Genomic DNA, 20,657 nt, shown 5'->3' with positions numbered 1-20,657 from the left:
GTATCCTGTCTTTCGACAGTGGCCAATGCCAGGTGCTTCAGAGGGAATGAACAGAACAGGCAATCATCGAGTGATCCATCCCCTGTCGTCCACTCCCAGCTTCTGGCAAACAGAGGCTAGGGACACCATCCCTGCCTAGCCTGGCTAATAGCCATTGATGGACTTATCCTCCATGAACTTATCTAGTTCTTTTTTGACCCCTGTTATAGTCTTGTCCTTGACAACATCCTCTGGCAAAGAGTACCACAGGTTGACAGTGCACTGTGTGAAAAAATACTTCCTTTTGTTTGTTTTGAACCTGCTGCTTATTAATTTCGTTTGGTGACCCCTAGTTCTTGTGTTATGAGAAGGAGTAAATAACACTTCTATATCTACTTTCTCTACACCAGTCATGATTTTATAGACCTCTATCATATCCCCCCTTAGTTGTCTTTTTTTTTCAAGCTGAAAAGTCCCAGTCTTATTAATCTCTCCTCATATGGAAGCCTTTCCATACCCCTAATCATTTGTGTTGCCCTTTTCTAAATGTTTTCCAATTCCAATATATCTTGTTTGAGATGGGGCAACCACATATGCATGCAGTATTCAAGATATTGCCTACCATGGATTTATATAACAGCAATATGATATTTTCTGTCTTCTTATCTATCCCTTTCTTAACGATTCTCAACATTCTGATTGCTTTTTTGACTACCACTGCACATTGAGTGGATGTTTTCAGAGAACTATTCACTCCAAGTGACTCCAAGATCTCTCTCTCAAGTGGTAACAGCTAATTTAGATCCCATCATTTTATATGTAGAGTTGGGATTATGTTTTCCAATGTGAATTACTTTGCATTTATCAACATTGAATTTCATCTGCGTTTTTTTTGCCCAGTCACCCAATTTTGTGAGATGCCTTCGTAGCTCTTCACAGTCTGCTTTGAACTTAATTATCTTGAGTAGTTCTGTATCATCTGCAGATTTTGCCACCTCATTGTTTACCCCTTTTTCCAGATCATTTATGAATATGTTGAATAGGACTGGGGGACACCACTATTTACCACTCTGTTCTGAAAACTGACCATTTATTCCTACCCTTTGTGTCTTATCTTTTAACCAGTTACCAATCCATGAGAGAACCTTCCCTTTTATCCCATGTCAGCTTAAGAGCCTTTGGTGAGGGAGCTTGTCAAAGCTTTCTGAACATCTCAGTCCACTCTATCTACTGGATGCCCTTTGTCCACGTGTTTGTTGACCCCCTCAAAGAATTCTAGTAGATTGGTAAGGCATGATTTCCCTTTATAAAAAACTATGTTGACAGTTCACCAAGAAATTATATTCATCTATCTATCTGACAATATTGTTCTTTACTGTAATTACAACCAGTGTGTCCAGTACTGAAGTCAAGCTTACCGGCCCCTTAATTGCCAGGATCACCTCTGAATGCCTTTTTAAAAAATGGCATCACACTAGCTATCTTCCTGTCATTTGGTCCAGAAGCTGATTTAAATGATATATTGCAAACTACAGTTAGTAGTTCTGCAATTTCACATTTGAATTCCTTCAGAACTCTTGGGTGATACAATCTGGTCCTGGTGACTTATTACTGTTTAATTTATCAATCTATTCTAAAACCTCCTCTAATAACTGTCACGGAGTCCCCAGGTGATGCTCTGGAACTGCTCCCCACAAAGCCAGCCAGGACTTTGGGGAGCCTCCTCTCCCTTGGAGCAGACTTGTTCAGGGCAAGAAGCTCACATGGCTTCACCTCCTGGGTCTCTCCTTGGAGCATTCAGCATCCTCTGCCCCTCCGTGTGCTTTCCACAGTGAGTCCACCCAGTGGGGTCCTGGGGAAGCCAGAGGGTCCTGCACCCCCACTTTGCAGTCAGACGTGACTCTCAGCCAGCCAGTAAAACAGAGGTTTTTCGATGACAGGAACAGGGTCTAAAAGAGAGCTTGTAGGTACAGCGAACCGGACCCATCGGCCGGGTCCATTTTGGGGGTCAGTGAGCCAGACCCCTAGGTCTGCACTTCACTCCTCGTCGCCAGGCAGCTCCAGACTAACCACCCCCTCCAGCCCCTCCTCTCTGCTCAGCTCCTTTCCCTAGGCCAGGAGGTTACCTGACCTCTTTGTCTCCAACGCCTTCAGCTGGCACCTTTGCAGAGAAGGGGCCCAGGCCATCAGTTGCTAGGAGACAGAGCATCAGGCATTTAGGTGCACTGGCCCTTTGCTCTGCCAGGTACTTAAGAACTGCCTAGGGGACACTGAGGCACCAACCCAGTATTCAGAGCAAACATTAAGAACATTCCCAGTTTGTCACAATAACACATCAATCTGGGGCAGTTCCTCAGATTTATCATGTAAAAAGAATGGCTCAGGTTTGGAAATCTCCCTCACATCCTCAGCCGTGAAGACCGATACAAAGAATTCATTTAGTTTCTCCGCAATGCCCATATTGTCCTTGAGTGCTCCTTTAGCGTCTCAGTTGTCTTGTGGCTCCGCTGGTTGTTTAGCAGGCTTCCTACTTCTGATGTCCTTAAAAAAATTTATGCTATTACTTTTTGAGTGTTTGGCTAGCTGGTCTTCAAATTCTTTCTTACTTTTTTTTTGGCATGAACCTGACCAACTACCCGTTATCTCTAACTGAACCATCTCTTCTCTCTAGAATTTCACCCTCCTCTTACCTGCCTTCCTTTCCTGTCCGTGGTCTTGTGCTTGTGGTAGTACTGGTGCTACAGCATCAGAGATGGAAATAATCTCTGGTCTGAGTGCATGATTATGTAACCGGTGTGATGGTCAGTGTGTAGCCTCAGCATCTTGTGTTCAGCTGATTTATAAGCACAAGCACAGAAGGCTAGTGCAGCAGTGGACAAGTTGGCTAACAGACCAGCAACGTAAAGATCCAGCATTAGCCTGAGTTTTCCGAGTAGAGTTGACTGGCCTGTCCATTGTGAGAGAACCATTTATTTTTCTTTTATGCATTGCTATTTGCTGCCCTAATCTTCAGGTTTTGGCCTCTCCTGGTCATATCTGCTGAGACCGTCTAAGATTCATTTGAGAAACTGTGTTCTATCCCCTTCTCTTCTCATCCTGGCCTAGGTTCAGTGGTTCTCTTTCCATCTTCCAATTCAGGTTACATTTATCTCTTGCAGCTGCTGTCCAGCTTCATTAAACACTTATTGGTGATGACTTTGCTACTCATATGTGGAGGTTACTGGCGGGTGAGGGCTCACCACTACCTGGAAGGGTGTCACAAGGGGAAGGTGGGGTGATCACAGATGAAGAGAGTGCTGTAGCCTTGCACATCTTGCAAATCCTGGTGGTTGTAGATCAGTGATTTTTGGCCTGTGATCTGCAGATCCTCAGGGATCCGCAGACTGTCTAACATTTCCAAAGGGGTCCACAAATTTAATTGAAATTTTTTAGGGGTCCACAAATGTAAAAAGGTTGAAAACTACTGTTGTAGATCTGTTATTCCAAGTTAACATTAGTCCCTAAAGTCATATGGCATTGACTCTCTTTACGTGAACTATATTTGGTATGGTTGAGACCCAAACTCCCATTTCCTGACAGTTAACCCAGAAGAAATGCGCACAGTAAATGCAAACTAGATGCGACACATCTTTGACTCTTTTTAAAGCCTTTGAGCCTGAATCCTTTCATTTGTAGGGTTCAAAACGAAGTAAACCAGAGTGTGATAAATCTTCTGACTTGGGAAATGCTGGTTTCGATGGAATGAGCGAGGATGAGTTACTAGCAGCTGTGTTAGAGATTAGCAAGAGGGAAGCCTCATTCTCTGTGAGCCATGATGAAGATAAACCTACAAGCAGCCCAGACACTGGTTTTGGAGAGGATGAGGTGCAGGAATTGCCAGAAAATCTGCAGTCTGTAGAGATGGAGAAACCCAAAGCAACTACGGAATCAGGTAGGATGAGAAGTAATGTTATCTTAACTGAACAGATTCTATGGTGATTCTGAAGTTATTTACAACATCAGATCAGCAATATATGGGGCATGAATTGCATGAGAATGGATTGTAGGCAGCGTCTGATGAACATGGCGATATATAAATATCTTACATTTTTCCTGTCTTTAAAGCTTTTCATGTATTGAATTTCGAAAATGTTCTCATATCAAACATTTGTAATATGTCTCTGCTAAACTTAGTCATCACCAATGTTTTGGTGATTTTTTTCCATCTCCTGTTTAACAATCACCTCTGTCAATTCACTGACTCTAAAGTTTTACTCTTCCATATTCTGAGTACACTTTATTTTCTATAACTGTCTCCAAATCAATTGCAATCCTAAGTAGCATAGTAGCAATATCCAAAGACAGTTGTTTTTGTGTATGATTAATACATTCAAAGGATAAGGCTAAAATCCCTTTGATGCACAGTGAAAAGTAAGTAGAATTGTAATTAATTTGGCCCCCTGTGTATACAATTAAAATTTTTTTTCTAAAACAGCACCTTACATTTATGTAAATCCTTCAGAATAAGCCCAACATGCTTTTACAGACTGTGGCCCCAAATCCTGCAAATAATTATACACATTCTTAACTTTACCACTGTGAGGAAGCCCCATTGATTTGAGTGTGGGATAATTAGGTCTCAATTTTTCTAGTTGGTTAACAGAAATTTTTAAAATCTTGTAATTTGCTCATGCTACTTGCTTTGGATCAAATTATTTCCTAACTCCACTATCATAAAAACACAGTCAGATGAAGTTCCTTCTTTTCTTTTCTTTTCCTTTCCTCTTAAGAGATAAGAAATTAAATGCCCAAACCGTACACTACTGAAGGTTGCAGTTAGCTCAAAATGTCAGATACTGTCAAATGAAACATCATGTTGGAAGTTGTGATGAAGTGGGACTGTTCTTAATGTTTTCTCTGAATACAGTGTGGGTGCCTCAGTTTCCCTCTGCATTTCTTAAGTCTCTAGGTGGTGGGATAAAGGCCAGTGAGAATAAATCACTGACACGCTGTCTCCCTGGCAACTAATGGCCAGGCCCTTCCCCTCTGCAAGGGGATGCTAAAGGTGAACAGAGAGATCAGGTGACCTCCTGGCCCGGGAAAGGCACTCAGCAGAGGAGGAGGGGCTGAAGAGGTTTTGCAGTTTGGGAGCTGGCTGGGGACAAGGAGTGAGGGCAGATGTGGGGGTCTGCCTCACTGGGCCCCAGAATGGACCCGGCTGAGGGGTCCGGTTCGCTGTACTTACAAGCTCTGTTTTAGATCGTGTTCCTGTCATATAAAACCTCTGTTTTACTGGATGGCTAAGAGTCACAGCTGACTGTGAAGTGGGGGTGCAGGACTCTCTGGCTTCCCTAGGACCCCGCCTGGGTGGACTCCCTGTGGGAAGCACACGGAGGGGCAGAGGATGCTGAATGCTCCAAGGTCAGACCCAGGAAGTGAAGCTGTGTAAGCTTCTTCCCCTGAAGACAGTCTGCTCCAAGGGAGAGAAGGCTCCCCAAAGTCCTGCCTGGCTTTGTGAGGAGCAGTTCCAGAGCATCGTCTGGGGACTCCATGGCAGAAGTCAACACATGAAATAATTCGCACAACATTGAGTCTGCTCCCTTATTCATATACACTGTGGTGCATTTTACACATTCACACTGAATTTCATATACTTTCAAAGCAGATGGTGGGAGACCTACCTAGTTTAGATGTTACGAAGGGCACACTTTCCCTACTCCTACTGATAGTTGAGAGCTGTGTAATAGCCAGAAACCTTGTGGAGTATTGCTCCTTATAATGAAAGTTTGAGTCAGACTTAAAAAATAATGTAAAAAATTCTGTTTTGTGATTCATTTAAGAGGATTAAACAGATCTGGGTTACAATCCTGACTGGTGATCCTGCCTTTTCAGGATGTTGCAGATGCTGGCATTCTGCTTTTTGTAATCCTCTGATAACTAATGAGCAGATGTGGAAGTCTGTTTTTCCAGTTCAAGCGTGGGTTCACATTAAGATAGATTGCTTTGCTGGATTTTTTTTTTTTAGGGGGATTCTGACTATTTACCTGTAGCCAATTGGAGGTTGAAAGTATGCTGCAGATAGGAGAGGTACATATAGTCATAGCAACAAATATTCCCTCCAGAAGCTTTGTAAAACAGCTTTTTTCTTCTTTCCGTTGCACCCATCTTAAAGATAAGCTACACAGTTGTAAATTACTTGTGCTTTTATACTACTTAAAAATCTGTAGATCGTCTAGCTCTAAACTGAAGCAAAAAATTGACAAACCCTAACAGCTTTTAGGAGATTTTGGTGCTTCCCTCGGTCTTATTTAGAGATAACATAGTTCAATTTTAGGTTTTTCTATGGTTCCGGCACTGTAGTATGTAAGCACTGTCTAAATCCACGTATTGTAACTCTAGCAAAAGTCCATTAGCTGCACTTGGGCCACCCTTGTGAAAGCCTAGCAGAATGGGACACGTTTGTTTTGGCAAAGGTTGCTGGTTTTAAATGAAAGCGTAGAGTTTGTGGGGAGAGGGTTTTGATAAAACCTTGCTCAGTCCCAAACCTGTAAGATTTGTTATAGCATTCCCCTCTCTCATCAAATCCTTAGGCATTCCTCAGGATTTATTGGTTGTCCCTCTACCAGTAGATGCCACTGTGCTCCAAGGAGTTCAGAGGCCTAAAGAGGACTTAAATGGTGACAAACAAGGGACCAGAAAAGCATAAATGTCCTTTGCTTCCTCAGCTCCTGCCAATTTCACTGAGATAACTAAAGATTTTGATGAGAATAAGGAAAACAAAACTCCGGAAGGCTCCCAGGGGGAGGTTGACTGGCTGCAGCAGTACGATATGGAGCGAGAGCGGGAGGAACAAGAACTTCAGCAGGCACTGGCTCAGAGCCTCCAAGAACAAGTAAGAGCTAATACTCCCTTCCCTAAGTCATCTTTTCTAGCATCAGAAACCTGATGGCAAAATAAAAGCTCACTCTGGGCTTGGACAATAATTGCAGATTGTCTCTACTGCTTATCTTCTAGAAGAGGCCAGTATGAAAAGCAGAAGATTATTCTTTTCACTACCCAGTTCAGTCACTGAGATTAACTATATTGGTCACAGTTAGTATAAACTTTGAGAATTACACCTAGATATTTAAAAGGTTCACCTATACAAAAAAAAGCAAAGTTGTTCCTCACTGTTCAGTTATGTACTGACGCTGTTCAGTTATGTACTGAAAATTAACAAGCCTCACACTCTAACTTCCGTACACCTCCCTAATTCATCCCCCACTTGAAGGCCTTGCAGCGTGTCCTGTCCAGAGACAGAGGGAGAAGCAGGTTCTAATACAGATGGCCACCCCTTCAGACAGCCATGTCAGTAGCTCTCTTGTTTAAATCAGAACACGGTTAGCTCAAACTGTTCCTCTGAGCTCAACTGCTGTGGTATCACATGAGGGATAAGGGCAGGTTTCTCAGATAATTAGGTTCCATACCATTTAAGTTAATATTAGCACCTGGAATTACACCCCAAAACAAATTGAAAGCTAGTGCAGATCACCCTGCACTTCTGACCTGTGCTAAGCAAACAGACAGTTGTATTATGCACTTGCTCCAATTTTTGAATAGTCTTCAGTTATAGCCCCGTATAATCCAGTCTTAGGGTTGCAAAGGCTAACTCACCCTTCTAGTCAAACACAAATGGGGAAAGAAGTGCTACTGGCAAACCGGGCAGCTACAAACATTTAGAGTTCCAACAGCCCTCCTTGGGTTGCCAATGTGTTACACAAATAATGAGCAGACTCCTCATCTCCCCTTCATACACACAGACATTGAGGGAAGCAGGAACTGTTCAGCAGCACGCCATGGCCAGGACTGCAGCCACCCCCACACTTTGTGCCCTGTTGTCTTGGGCCCCTCAGCTGTGCAGGGAGCCCCCTGCAGCCCCACTGTCAGTGCTGCCCTAACTCCAACCCTGTCCTGTCCTGCCCTTAATTTCCAGCACTGCAGAGGTGCTGGAACTAGGGGTGCTGCTTCGCCCCCTGGCTTGAGGTGGTTTTCATTATATGCAGTTTGATTCAATGGCTCTGAGCACCCCTACTATGCAGATTATTCCAGCACCATTGAGCAGATGTACAAATAAAACATTTTAAAAATGAAAAATATATATAAAGGATTTTTGTATTTTTATCATCAGCATTAGATTTTTATTTTTTCTAATTTTACCAACCCTACATATTTTTAGGTTTGAAATACCTAGAAACTTGGAGTCAACTTAACCCTTCATCCTTCCTGTATAGACAAATGGAGTTCAGTACAGTTTACTGTGATGGGGAAGATCATTTGTTATAAGTCCTTGAACTGAGGACCCTGTCTGCTTTGTGTTGACATTAGATATCATGGTACTCCTTGTGAGAAATGGGGTTGGCCTAGATATCACGGGGCAAATTTCCCCATCCTCCTGTGTAATTCGTTGTGAGACGCAGTGATGGATTGCTTCATTTCAGCTGTGCTGTTAAGATATAGATTCCTAGTGCTTTGGGAACTGATATATGAAAAACCCTTATGGCAATAATGTAAAATGGATTTAAACGTTAGCTTCTGATGTAGTCATAATGAGGACCTGGCATCCCACCTGTGATTCAGGCATGACATACATTCAGACCCCGAATTAAGGAGCCTCTTCATGCAGTAGGGCTTTGAACACAGCCACGTCCAGTCTCTTCAACTGGAATCAATGTTGCTACAACATTGAGGGTGGAGGGAGGAGACAGGGCAGACACACACCCAAAAATAGGGTTTCACATTTATCATCTATCCCTACCTGTTAAAATTCATTGCTGTAATGTTTGCAAAATCCTTTCCTGAGTTGGGAAATACAGAAACATTTCCTTGAGTTTTATAGATTTTTTTGTTAAGCTTCAGGACAGCCCCCCCTTTTTAGCAATTATTTTAAAATAAATTGTAGCAGATATTTTCACCTTTTGCTTGAGGCCTGTGTGCTCAGTTAGCTTTGGGCAGAAAATTGTGTAAATTTTGTTGTAGCATGGGGAACTTTGTGTGTAAGTGACAGTTTTACTTTGCAGACGGTTCACAAATTCATTATGATGCTTTTCAAATCAGTGATCCAGGGAGAGCTCATGGTGTTACTAGGGACTTGCTCTGCTGCATACCAAAAACTTTAGTAGCTTTGACAAGCTTTAATTAAGGTTTGTCCCAGGTCCTGTTGCACTAGAACATTGGACTCTTGCTGGTTGTAAACATTCCTTCACATGGAACTTTTAATGTCCTATATCAGGTTTGTTGTAGTAACCAAAGCAGCAGTTCCAATAGAAAAAGCACACCACAAGAATTTTAAGCAGGGAAGTGTATCAGTGAACTAAGTTTTGTTTTCTTTCCATCAGGAAGCACGAGAACAAAAAGAAGATGATGACCTTAAACGCGCTACCGAATTAAGTCTACAAGGTGAAATTTATTTATCAGCTTCCATAATGCTGCTTTTTAGGGGAAATATATCCATGTGTGTGAATGCAGCTCTGAGCATCTAAAAGGCAGCTGGGATTTCATGCCTTTTTTTGTGTTTGACTGTAGTTGGCTCTGTTCTTTTCAGTTTATTTCATTCAGTTACGGAAGTAAATGCCAGCAAAAATTCTTTACATGAAAACTGCAGTAGTTATTTATTCCTTAATTCAGTTTTTTTTAAATATTGTGTACACAGATATTTGGTTCTTGAAACTTGATGTTCCTGAAAAGCCAGCTGTCTATGGCCGAGAGACACCTGCAGTCTCACATCTGCAGAATACCCTCTTGGATGAATCAGTTCCCAAAGCCCTGGCTTATCATAGTTCTGCAGTTTTGGAATAAGCACTCTTGTAGGGCTAGCATGCAAGTGAGGTTATGCAGCCTGGCAGAACAAAGCCAAAAAACCCCACACCAGAAGAGGAGCAGTAGTGATGGTGAAATACAGGCGTATTACTTAAAATTCACTTTTAATCTTGCTCAGGCTCCTTAAATAGTCCTCCCTTGCTTATTACTGAAGAGGCATGGGTCTGCTCTTTAACAGGAATAAAGCAGTATCATACTCAGAATAGTGTACAAGTGTCATTCACAAGGGTGACACATCACATTGAAGATTCAGCCATCACTACTGTGTACTCTAACCTGTGTCCTGCATTCTCAGGCTCTCTTTGCAGCCCACAGCCTCACTCTTTTGTCAGATATTGGGGTGGAGAATGTTTTGGCAAAGCAAGTTCCTTCTCCAGGAGTGGTTGAGTGCATTCCCCCTGCAGCACCGGGAATTTAAAATCCTCTTGATTTGCAGTCGCTTAATTTTGTTTGACATCCTGACTATTGTCAAATGCCTCTCAGCATGCTGTCACGTCATTCATAATTGTGGCAGCAGGTACTTGCTAAAAGAGATGGTAGTAAGTTTCCGCTATGAAGCTGCTGTTCCCTTCTCACCTGTAGCCAGCAGTTGTCTGTCTTCTTTTTTTTAACACAGTCCAGTGTTGGCGCTATAACAGTGTAGTAATCCCAGCATTATCAGTGTATTGGGACTAAGCATTCTCTGTGACTGCATCTCCATGTGTGACTCGCTTGGACAGCCTGCATTTCCCTGGGACAATGTAGCTTATAAAGCTCTGAACATGGCAGTAAAGCATTCTCACTTACGAGGGTTCAACTGTGGAACACACCTAGGAGGATTAGACTAATCCAGTGTCAGGGCAAACTGCATGAACCTTTTTTTGGGGAAAGTATTTCCATCATAACTGGCATGATGACAGTTTTAAAAAAACAAGGAGAGGAGAAGAGCAGAGAACTCGAATCCAATCAGGACTCGCCATGCAAATTTAAATTATCTGGAAAAAGTTTAGGTGCTTCTGTAACAAGTGCTGGGAAAAAGCTTTAGTTGGGTAGCTGCAAAATCACAAAAAGTTTAGAACACTGTGTACAGGAGCCCTTCCAGCTTCAACAGAAAGCCATGTGCATTTTGCTCAGCCAAGCATTCTGGAAGTTCCTGCAGGGAGCAGCCCTTCTCACCATGCATAAACAATGAAAAGATGGATGCTGCCAGCAGTAAGTTTAGATGCCAGTTTTAACTGATAGATGTAATTTGTGAATAGAATTTATAGTTGAAATATAGAGAAATGCTTCTCACCATGGAAACTTCCCAATCACTAAGCAAAATGGGTACAGGTCATTTAATGTGGATGTTGACCAGGGGCCACCAAAGCTTATGGAAATCAAATGAAATTTGCAAAAAAGTTTGCCACGCACCCTTACTGTTGCATTAACTGTTTTTGCACCGTTTAACATAGACTTACTGTAAAAAGGGGTGAAAAGTTTGTATGTTGCTTTTTATTCTGCATTCTATAGTTCAGGGCTATAGTTTTATTCTGCATTCTATGTTCTCTTTGAGTGCTTGCTCATATCGATTCCAATTAGGTGTGCGCACGCCGCGTGCACGTTCGTCGGAAGATTTTTACCCTAGCAACACTCGATGCGTCGGCTGGGTCGCCCGCTGGAGTGGCGCCTTTATGGCACTGGATATATACCCCTGCCTACCCAACGGCCCCTCAGTTCCTTCTTACCGCCCGTGACGGTCGTTGGAACTGTGGAGCGTGGCTTTGCTGATCTCCACATCCCTAGCTTACCTGTTGTTCTTCACTGTTAATTGTCTTTATAGTTTGAGTTTTTACAGTTGTAGTTAGTGTTAGTTGTGGTGTGTATATATATAGTTAGTGTATTTAGTTGTTGAAGGGGGATCGGGGATTAGCACCTTTCCTCCACCCCGGTGCCGGGCCCATGCCCAGGTCACCGGGATTCAAACCGTGTTTGGCGTGCCAAAAGCCGATGCCAATAGGGGATCCCCATGACTGCTGCCTCAAATGCCTGGGGAAATCCCACCTTGTTGACAAGTGCCGCATTTGCAAGTCATTTAAACCAAGGACGAAGAAGGAGCGAGACTTTTGACTGAAACAGCTCCTCATGGAGGCGGCACTTAGCCCTGCAACCTCGGTACCGAGCCCCCAACCTGCATCTGTGAGGAGCGCTTCTTCGGCTCTGGAACCACTCCGGTACCGCGAAGGAGCCACGGCATTGACATCTGCTCGGCACCGCTCCCTGTCCCCGTGGCCCAGGAAGCAACACAGCGCTCTGACTGCTTCAGCACCACCCGCACCACAGAAGGAGCGCCCATCGATGATGGATCACCCGGCACCGTCATCTGCCGCGGCATCGCCAAGTGCGGCACCATTGATTCCAGTCCCGCAAGGGCCATTGAGTCCGATGCCCGAAAGCTCCCTGGCTCACGCCATGGTCGAGCTCACTCTCCCATCCACGCCGGAGACCTTCTCCACGGCACGGGAGTTGATCGCTATAATGGAGACCACGCTGCCTCAACCCCCGACACCGCCGATGCGGGTCATCCAATCTATTGGCAAGCCTGCCTTGCTGAGGCCACCCTCTGTGGGAGCCACCTAGAGGCATCGTTCAAGATCTCGGTCCCGCCAACTATCTCGGTCCCGCCAACGATCGCAGTCCCAGCACTGCTCTCCGTCGCAGTACCAGTTGCACTCATGGCACCGTTCGGCCTCCCGTTCGCCAGCCAGATACTCATGGTACCAATCCAACTCCCGGCACCGTTCACAGCACTGCGCATCTTGCAGCTGCTCCAGGCGAAGACCTCGAGATCCCAGTCGACCTCCTGGCACCGCTTCGGTCGTAGGTCCCAGTCTCCCTCACGGTACCATTGCAGCTCCCAGTACTGCTCCCCAGTGCCGTCCCAGGAAAGACCAACCTGAGACGTGGCTCCCTCTCAGGATCTATCAGCAACACCTTGGCTGTCGAGAGACACCTCGGTGTCATCACAGGCTGGTAGCATTTCCTATCTACAGGATTGTGACTCGGATGTACCCAGTCATATGTTTCCTGAGAGCCAGAGCTCTGAGCAAGGACCCCATCAGTGGTCTTTCTGGACACTGTGGGCATACCACCAAGCCCAAGGTGTTCCCTCAGTTGCACCATGATCTGCCCCGTCAGAACACCGGGCACCAGAGGCAACCGTAAACCGCCCCCCCCTCCCCGTGGATACGGATGAGGCTTCAGTACCACCTGTAGACACCCAGGTCCCACCTGAGTCTGACTCCGCTCCTCAAGAACAGGAGCCCCCACAGGACCTTCTTGTCCCTGGCCTCTCCTCTTCCTCCTCACCAGATGAGGCTGTGGCAGGAACATCCTACTCCGGCCCTCCCCCAGTTGACCGAAGGGTACATCAAGACCTCTTGAGACGGGTGATGCAGAATATGAATCTGCAGGTGGAGGAGGTCCCTGAAATAGAGGACCCTGTAGTGGACATCCTATCTGCAGACCCATCTACTAGAGTGACCCTGCAATTTATCCGCACTGTTCAAGCAAACGCAGACACCATTTGGCAATCCCCAGCCTCGATCCCCCCCACAGCCAGGGGAGTAGAGAGAAAATACTTGTTACTCTCCAAGGGGTACCAGTATCTCTACATACACCCACCTCCTTGCTCCCTAGTAGTTTAATCGGTAAATCTGAGGGAGCGTCATGGCCAGTAAGCTCCTGCTCCCAAGTCCAAGGAGGCTAGGTGCGTGGACCTCCTAGGCCGCAAAATATATTCGGCTGGGGGCCTTCAACTTCGGGTGACAAACCAGCGAGCCCTCCTCAGTAGGTATAACTATAACACGTGGACGTCCTTGGGGAAGTTTATGGAGCTTTTTCCCCAGGAGTCCCACCAGGAATTTGCAGCCCTACTTGAGGAGGGTAAGAAGGTGGCGAGAACCTCCCTCCAAGCTTCTCTAGACGCAGTGGACTCTGCGGCCAGGACTCTGGCATCAGGAGTGATGATGAGGTGTATCTCCTGGCTCCAGGTATCAGGCCTTCCTCCTGAATTACAACAAACTATTCAGGACTTGCCCTTTGAAGGCCAGGGGCTCTTCTCAGACAAGACTGATCCCAGATTACAAAGTCTGCAGGACAATCACGTAATAATGCGCTCGCTGGGGATGCACACCCCAGTGACCCAACGCAGGACCTTCTGGCCCCAGCCTCACCGTACTTACCCCCTGTCTAGGCCACGACAGGACTTCAGCAGAAGATGTGGTCGAGGGAATCGACGGAGGCAGTCTGACCCCCAAAGGGGCTAAAATCAGCCCCCCCCCCCCCCCCCAAACCACCAGCGGGGCCCAAATAGAACTTTTGATGGGACGCCCAGGGACGGCCCACCAGTTGTTTTCCCGGATCCTTCTCCTCCCTTTTACAACCATCTTTCCCATTTCCTCCCTGCGTGGTCCCACCTAACTTCAGATTGTTGGGTCCTGCACACAGTGGAGTTGGGATACCACTTTCAGTTTATTTCAACCTCACCTTCCCACCCACCCTCCTTGTCCCTCTTCAGGAACCCGTCTCACGAGCAATTCCTCTTACAAGAGGTCCAGTCGCTCCTAACCATTGGAGCCATAGAGGAGGTACCAAAAGACCTGAGGGGCAAGGGGTTTTATTCCTGATACTTCCTGATCCCCAAGGCAAAGGGAGGTCTACGACTGATCCTAGACCTGCGAGGACTCAACAAATTCATGATAAAGTTGAAGTTCCACATGGTATCTCTGGGGACCATTGTCCCATCTTTGGATCCCGGAGACTGGTATGCCGCCCTCGAGATGAAGGACGCGTATTTCCACATTGCAATTTACCCACCACTCAGACGGTACCTCCGTTTTGTGGTCAACCAGCAACATTTTCAGTTCACGGTCTTTCCATTTGGCCTTTCTACGGCTCTGCAAGTATTCACAAAATGCATGGCCGTAGTTGCCGTCTCCCTCCAGCATCATCAGGTGCACGTTTACCCATATGTCAATGATTGGCTCATTCGAGGGACCTCCGAGTCACAAGTGAGACATCACCTCTACATCGTCAAAGACCTCTTCAGGAGCCTAGGCCTGATGATCAACATAGAGAAGTCTACTCTGATACCCACGCAGAGAATAGACTTCATCGGGGCGATTCTGGACTCCACTCTGGCCAGAGCCTGCCTGCTGCAGCCTCGTTTTCAGGCGATGGCTACAGTTATTCAAGGCATCCAAACCTTCCCGACAACATCGGCTCGCACTTGTCTCAGCCTACCCGGTCACATGGCCACCTGCACCTTCGTGACCAAACACACCAGGCTACACCTCCATCCATTTCAAACCTGGCTTGCCTCAGTATACCAGCCGGGCCGGGACAGCCTGGACTCAATACTTGATACTGTTCCCCCAAATGTTTTAGGCTCTCTAACCTGGTGGCTGACTCCCACGCTAGTTTGTGCAGGGATGTCATTCCACCCACCGCAACCTTCGATGGCCCTAACCACAGACGCGTCATCTCTGGATTGGGGTGCCCACCTCGAGGGCCTCCGCACTCAAGGCCTCTGGTCAGCTCAAGAACTAACCTTACACATCAATGTGCGGGAGCTGAGGGCAGTTCATCTAGCGTGCCAGTTGTTTTGAGAGCATCTCCAAGGCCGTTGTGTATCAGTGTTCACAGACAACACAACGGCCATGTTTTACATAAACAAGCAGGGCGGAGCACATTCCTCTCTCCTTTGTCAGGAAGCCATTCAGCTCTGGGACTTTTGCATAGCCCACTCGATCGATCTGGTAGTGTCCTTTCTCCCAGGAGTTCAGAACACTCTGGTGGATCACCTCAGCAGATCCTTCCTGTCTCGCGAGTGGTCGATTCGTCCGGACATCATCCATTCTGTTTTCCAGAAGTGGGTTTTCCCCACATAGACCTCTTTGCCTCTCACGAGAACAGGAAATGCCATGTGTTCTGCTCCTTCCAGGGGCGCTCCCTGGGCTCCATCTCAGATGCATTCCTGATACCGTGGACGAACCGTCTACTCTACGCCTTTCCACTGTTCCCGCTGGCCCACAGAGTCCTTCTCAAGCTCCACAGGGAAAGCGCCCACCTGATCATGATTGCTCCAGCGTGGCCGAGGCAGCACTGGTACACCATGTTGTTTGACCTCTCAGTGGCAGACCCAATTCCCCTACCACTCTGGCCGGATTTCATAAGTCAGGACTACGGCAGACTTCACCATCCAGACCTACAGTCTCTTCACCTCACAGCATGGTTGCTGCTTGGTTAAGCCAGTCCGAGTTATGTTGCTCTGTCTCAGTCCAACAGGTATTCTTGGGCAGTAGGAAGCCTTCCACTAGGTTGACACATCTGGCCAAGTGGAAGCGTTTCTCCTGCTGGTGTGCTCAACGTAACACTGTCCCCATGCAGGTACCAGTTCCTACTGTCCTGGACTACCTCTGGTCCCTGAAAGAACACGGCCTAGCGGTCTCTTCCATAAAAGTGCATCTGGCAGCCTCCGCCTTCCACCCAAGGGAGGACAGGCGATCAGTCTTCTCTCACCCCAAGGTTTTGAGGTTCATCAAGGGCTTGGAATGTTTGTACCCGCAGGTTAGACGCCCTACCCCTACCTGGGACCTCAATCTAGTTCTAGCCAAGCTTATGGGTCCTCCTTTTGAACCACTAGCCACCTGCTCTCTGCTGTACCTCTCCTGGAAGACAGCCTTCCTCGTCGCTGTTGCTTCGGCAAGGCGAGTATCCGAGCTTCGGGCACTGACAGCGAATCCCCTGTATATGGTGTTTCATAAGGACAAGGTACAGCTGCAACCACACCCCGCCATCCTCCTAAGGGTGGTGTCTGCCTTTCATGTCAATCAAGACATCTTCCTTCCGGTCTTCTTCCCGAAGCCACACTCGTCGCATCGGGAACAACAGCTGCACTTCCTAGACGTCCACAAGGGTCTCGCCTTTTATATCGAAAGAACAAAACCCTTTTGAAAGTCACCTCAGCTCTTTGTAGTGGTGGCAGACCGGATGAAGGGCCTGCCGGTTTCCTCCTAGCAAATTTCCTCTTGGGTGATGTCTTGCATCCGTGCCTGCTATGATTTGGCTCATGTTCCGGCTAACCACCCCACTGCCCATTCTACTCGGGCTCAAGCTTCATCTGCCACCTTCCTGGCCCATGTTCCCATCCAAGAAATATGTCAGGCAGCTACTTGGTCGTCAGTTCACGCCTTTGCTGCATATTACGCATTGGTTCAACAGTCCAGAGATGAAGCAGCCTTTGGCTCAGCAGTTTTACATTCTGTAACATCTCACTCCGACCCCACCGCCTAGGTAAGGCTTGGGATTCACCTTATTGGAATCGATATGAGCAAGCACTCGAAGAAGAAAAGACGGTTACTCACCTTTGTAACTGTTGTTCTTCGAGATGTGTTGCTCATATCCATTCCAAACCCGCCCTCCTTCCTCTCTGTTGGAGTAGCTGGCAAGAAGGAACTGAAGGGCCGTTGGGTCAGCAGGGGTATATATCCAGCGCCATAACGGCGCCACTCCATGGGGTGACCCAGCCGACCCACTGACTGTTGCTAGGGTAAAAGTCTTCCGACGAACGTGCATGCGGCGCACGCACACCTAATTGGAATGAATATGAGCAACGCATCTCGAAGAACAACAGTTACGAAGGTGAGTAACCGTCTTTTCCTTGATTCAGATTCACAGCATAAATCACTGTTCTTTTTTTGGATGGGTAGAGAGGGGATGTGAGGTAGTTTTTTTTGTAAGTTTTCCAATATCCCTTGCTTCCCTCAGCAGGGAGAGCCTTTAGCTTTAGTATTTCCTTTGTGTTTGTTTATGAAGATTCATTATGAAGATAAACATAACCCAACGTTCTGTAACTGTGATCTGCTTTCCTGTATATGCCAAAAATTCTGACCTGGCATCGTTGTGTCTTTGTGCCATTTAGAATTTAACAGCTCTCTTCTGGACAGTGTTGGCTCTGATGAGGACTCTGGGACTGAGGATGTTCTCGAGATGGAGTACACAGAAACGGAAGCTGAAGAGCTGAAAAGGAATGCTGAGGTGATGATCCATTGTTTCAAGCACTGAATGGGGAACTAAGGTCTCTTCCCGTGTTCAGCACCAGATATTACGGAGCAAGTGCATCTGTTCAGTCTGAGAGGACCTTGTTAAGTAGCAGCTTCCCCGTAGTATTGGGAAACAATGGATAGTTCAGTAATGTCCCTCGGTAAGCGTGGGTCCTACAGCGAGAAGAGCTGCAGAGGCCCTGTGGTTGCTACGAGGAATCTTATGGGTGTGGGGTGGGGAAACAGAGTAACTTGACTCATAGACTTTAAGGTCAGAAGGGACCATTATGATCATCCAGTCTGACCTCCTGCACAACACAGGACACAGAATCTCACGCACCCACTCCTGGAACAAACCCCTAACCTATGTCTGAGCTACTGAAGTCCTCAAATCATGGTTACTGGAAGCATTCTGCTGTGTGAAACAAGTAAAAATACGGACTGATTAATTATCAAAAAGGAAGAAACAGCATTTCAGATCGTGTTGTGGTTTGTGATCGTGCTAGTAACTGCTGTGGGTTTCTAGCTCCTGGTCTGGGATGGCCAGCCTAAGCCTGAGAAGGAGCCAGAATTTACTGATCTACATTGCCATAGAGCCACAGTAACACTTCAGCAGCTTGCAGCACCTGCGCCCAGCATCTCCCACCCACCATCAGCCCCGCCAGTCAGCGCCTCCTACTCCCTCCCTTACCTCCTGATCAGCTGTTCCATGGCGGGCAGGAGGCTCTGGGGAGTGAGGGTGGAGGAGCGAGGGCACGGCAGGCTCAGAGGAGATGGGGGCAGGGCCTGTGGCAGAGCCAGGGGCTGAGCAGTGAGCACCCCCTGGCACATTGGAAAGTTGGCGCCTGTAGCTCCAGCCCCCGGAATCAGAGCCTCTACAAGGAGCTGCGTATTAACTTCTGAGGGTCACTCATCTATCTTGCTTGTAAGAAGAGTTGTATGGCCATCTAGATTGGAAGGGGTTAATGGTTTTTATAGGGAATTCCTTTAGGGAAGTTTTACTTCCCTTCCAATTGCTGTGCCTTCATCAGAGAGCTGTATTTTCACACCCCTGTTGAACTCCAATCAATCAGCCTATCAGAGCAAGCAGGACCAGGAAATCTCTTTAAAGCATTACCTGTTCTTAATTGTCACTGCTGAGTTGATGAGCAAAGCTTCTTCCCAAAGAAGAGGAGAGGGACATTTTCTCCTTAACACTCCAAGGGCAGGGGAAGAGAGAATCTCTAGGCCACCAATCCAGTCTTTCTGTACTGATTTACCTCATTTATCAAATGGTTGGTTTTAATACCGCAGATATCAATATAGTTCTCTTTGATTTTTCTTTTAACTTCTCTCTGTGGACTTTGCTATCAATGGAAATTGGTCACTCAGCAGATAGCTTGTCTGGACAAATGACAAAGCAAAATGGAGAGCTTGTGTCATCTTCCTGCTTTGGAACAAAACAATGACAACTTTGTTGCTGTTCTGCTGGCAGACTGGTGAATGGGGAAACAAAACCAAACAAAATCATATGACATTTCCCAATGTTAAAGGGACGCTTTTTCCTCCTGGCCTGATCCAGTGTGGCAGTTCCTATGTTCCTTGATCACATTTCGCGAACAGTTGAACTTTGTGTACCGAGTACCCAAAGCCATATTCTAACATGCTGTAAGGCCTGTTGTTCTGAGCTTAGTGGAATTAAGAGCATATTTAAAAGCAAATGATTGGATTGTATTTTCCAGGTAGGAGACGTCCCCCATTCCTATCGTCTCGTCAGCATTGTCAGCCATATTGGAACCACATCCTCTTCAGGTAGGGAATATGATACCTTTGGTGTCTCTGTTCATGTGGAGATTAAACAAGTGTAATTGAAAATGTTTGTAATATTCTTTGAAGATGCAGAAAAGCTTTAAGATCTGTTTTCATAGTTAACATGAATCAGTCAAAAATATCCATTTAGTCTATAAGTGATTTGTACAACATGATGGCATTTCAGTATTTAAATGTCAGCTAACTGCAACAGGGTATCTAGAAACAACTTACTGATTTGTTTTGAACTATAGCATGAAAATAAATGTGGCTTCTCTTTTTATTTTTTTAGGCCATTATATTAGTGATGTCTATGATATCAAGAAACAGTCCTGGTTCACCTACAATGACCTAGAAGTGTCTAGAACGCTAGAGGCCTCTGTGCAGTGTGATAGAGACCGAAGTGGCTATATCTTCTTTTACATGCACAAGTAAGAGAATCTCAGCAGTTTGGGCATTCCCAGTCAGGAAGTTCTGAGCTCCTCTCCCTACCATCCTCTTCAGTGGAGTTGCCAAATCTAATATTTGTTAGTGTGTCTGAATTTTGATTGTTACTGGTCCATATGATTTTGACTAGCACTAGAGCATCCTCTGAAAGTTCAGTAGCGCAGAATTATCCCTCACTAATACCTAATGATTTAGACACAACAAATCCTGCATCTTGCCAGGGCCTTAGACTAGATGACCCTTTCAGTGCCTTCTAACCCTATGATTCTGTGGTTCTAATTGTCGTAATGAGATGATAGCTAAGTGTGAAAGGCATGGTGAAAGAGGATGTTCAGTATCTCAGCTAAATATTAGTCCTTAGTGTATGTTTTCCTCTGACATAGTCATATTTTTGTAAATTCCCATATTCCCCCCCTAACCCTTTTACTAGCATTAATTTATTCTATTTTTGCTGCCCTCTTCCCTGCAAGGCTTAACATGCTCTTAGATTTGTTATAATTTGTTGAAAAATCTTACTTCAGCTTCCAACTGGTTCTGAATGGCTTC

At 46.0% G+C, this 20,657-nt stretch overlaps 1 protein-coding gene across 2 annotated transcripts in view; it reads left to right on the top strand.

Annotated features, from left to right (window-relative positions):
- Nucleotides 1-20,657, top strand: part of USP37 (ubiquitin specific peptidase 37) — a 63,033-nt gene that overhangs the window by 38,121 nt on the left and 4,255 nt on the right. For both annotated transcript variants that reach the window (XM_032764435.2, XM_032764434.2), the window contains 6 exons: nt 3,655-3,910; nt 6,684-6,850; nt 9,333-9,393; nt 17,756-17,871; nt 19,598-19,667; nt 19,957-20,095. In XM_032764435.2, the coding sequence (XP_032620326.1) occupies nt 3,655-3,910; nt 6,684-6,850; nt 9,333-9,393; nt 17,756-17,871; nt 19,598-19,667; nt 19,957-20,095 (809 nt within the window). The remainder of the gene's footprint in view (nt 1-3,654; nt 3,911-6,683; nt 6,851-9,332; nt 9,394-17,755; nt 17,872-19,597; nt 19,668-19,956; nt 20,096-20,657) is intronic.

The sequence above is a fragment of the Chelonoidis abingdonii genome, chromosome 10, assembly GCF_003597395.2.
Source record: "Chelonoidis abingdonii isolate Lonesome George chromosome 10, CheloAbing_2.0, whole genome shotgun sequence".
Taxonomy (NCBI): domain Eukaryota; kingdom Metazoa; phylum Chordata; order Testudines; family Testudinidae; genus Chelonoidis; species Chelonoidis abingdonii.
The sequence above is the reverse complement of the archived record's forward strand: the minus strand, read 5'-3'. Positions and strand labels throughout refer to the sequence as shown.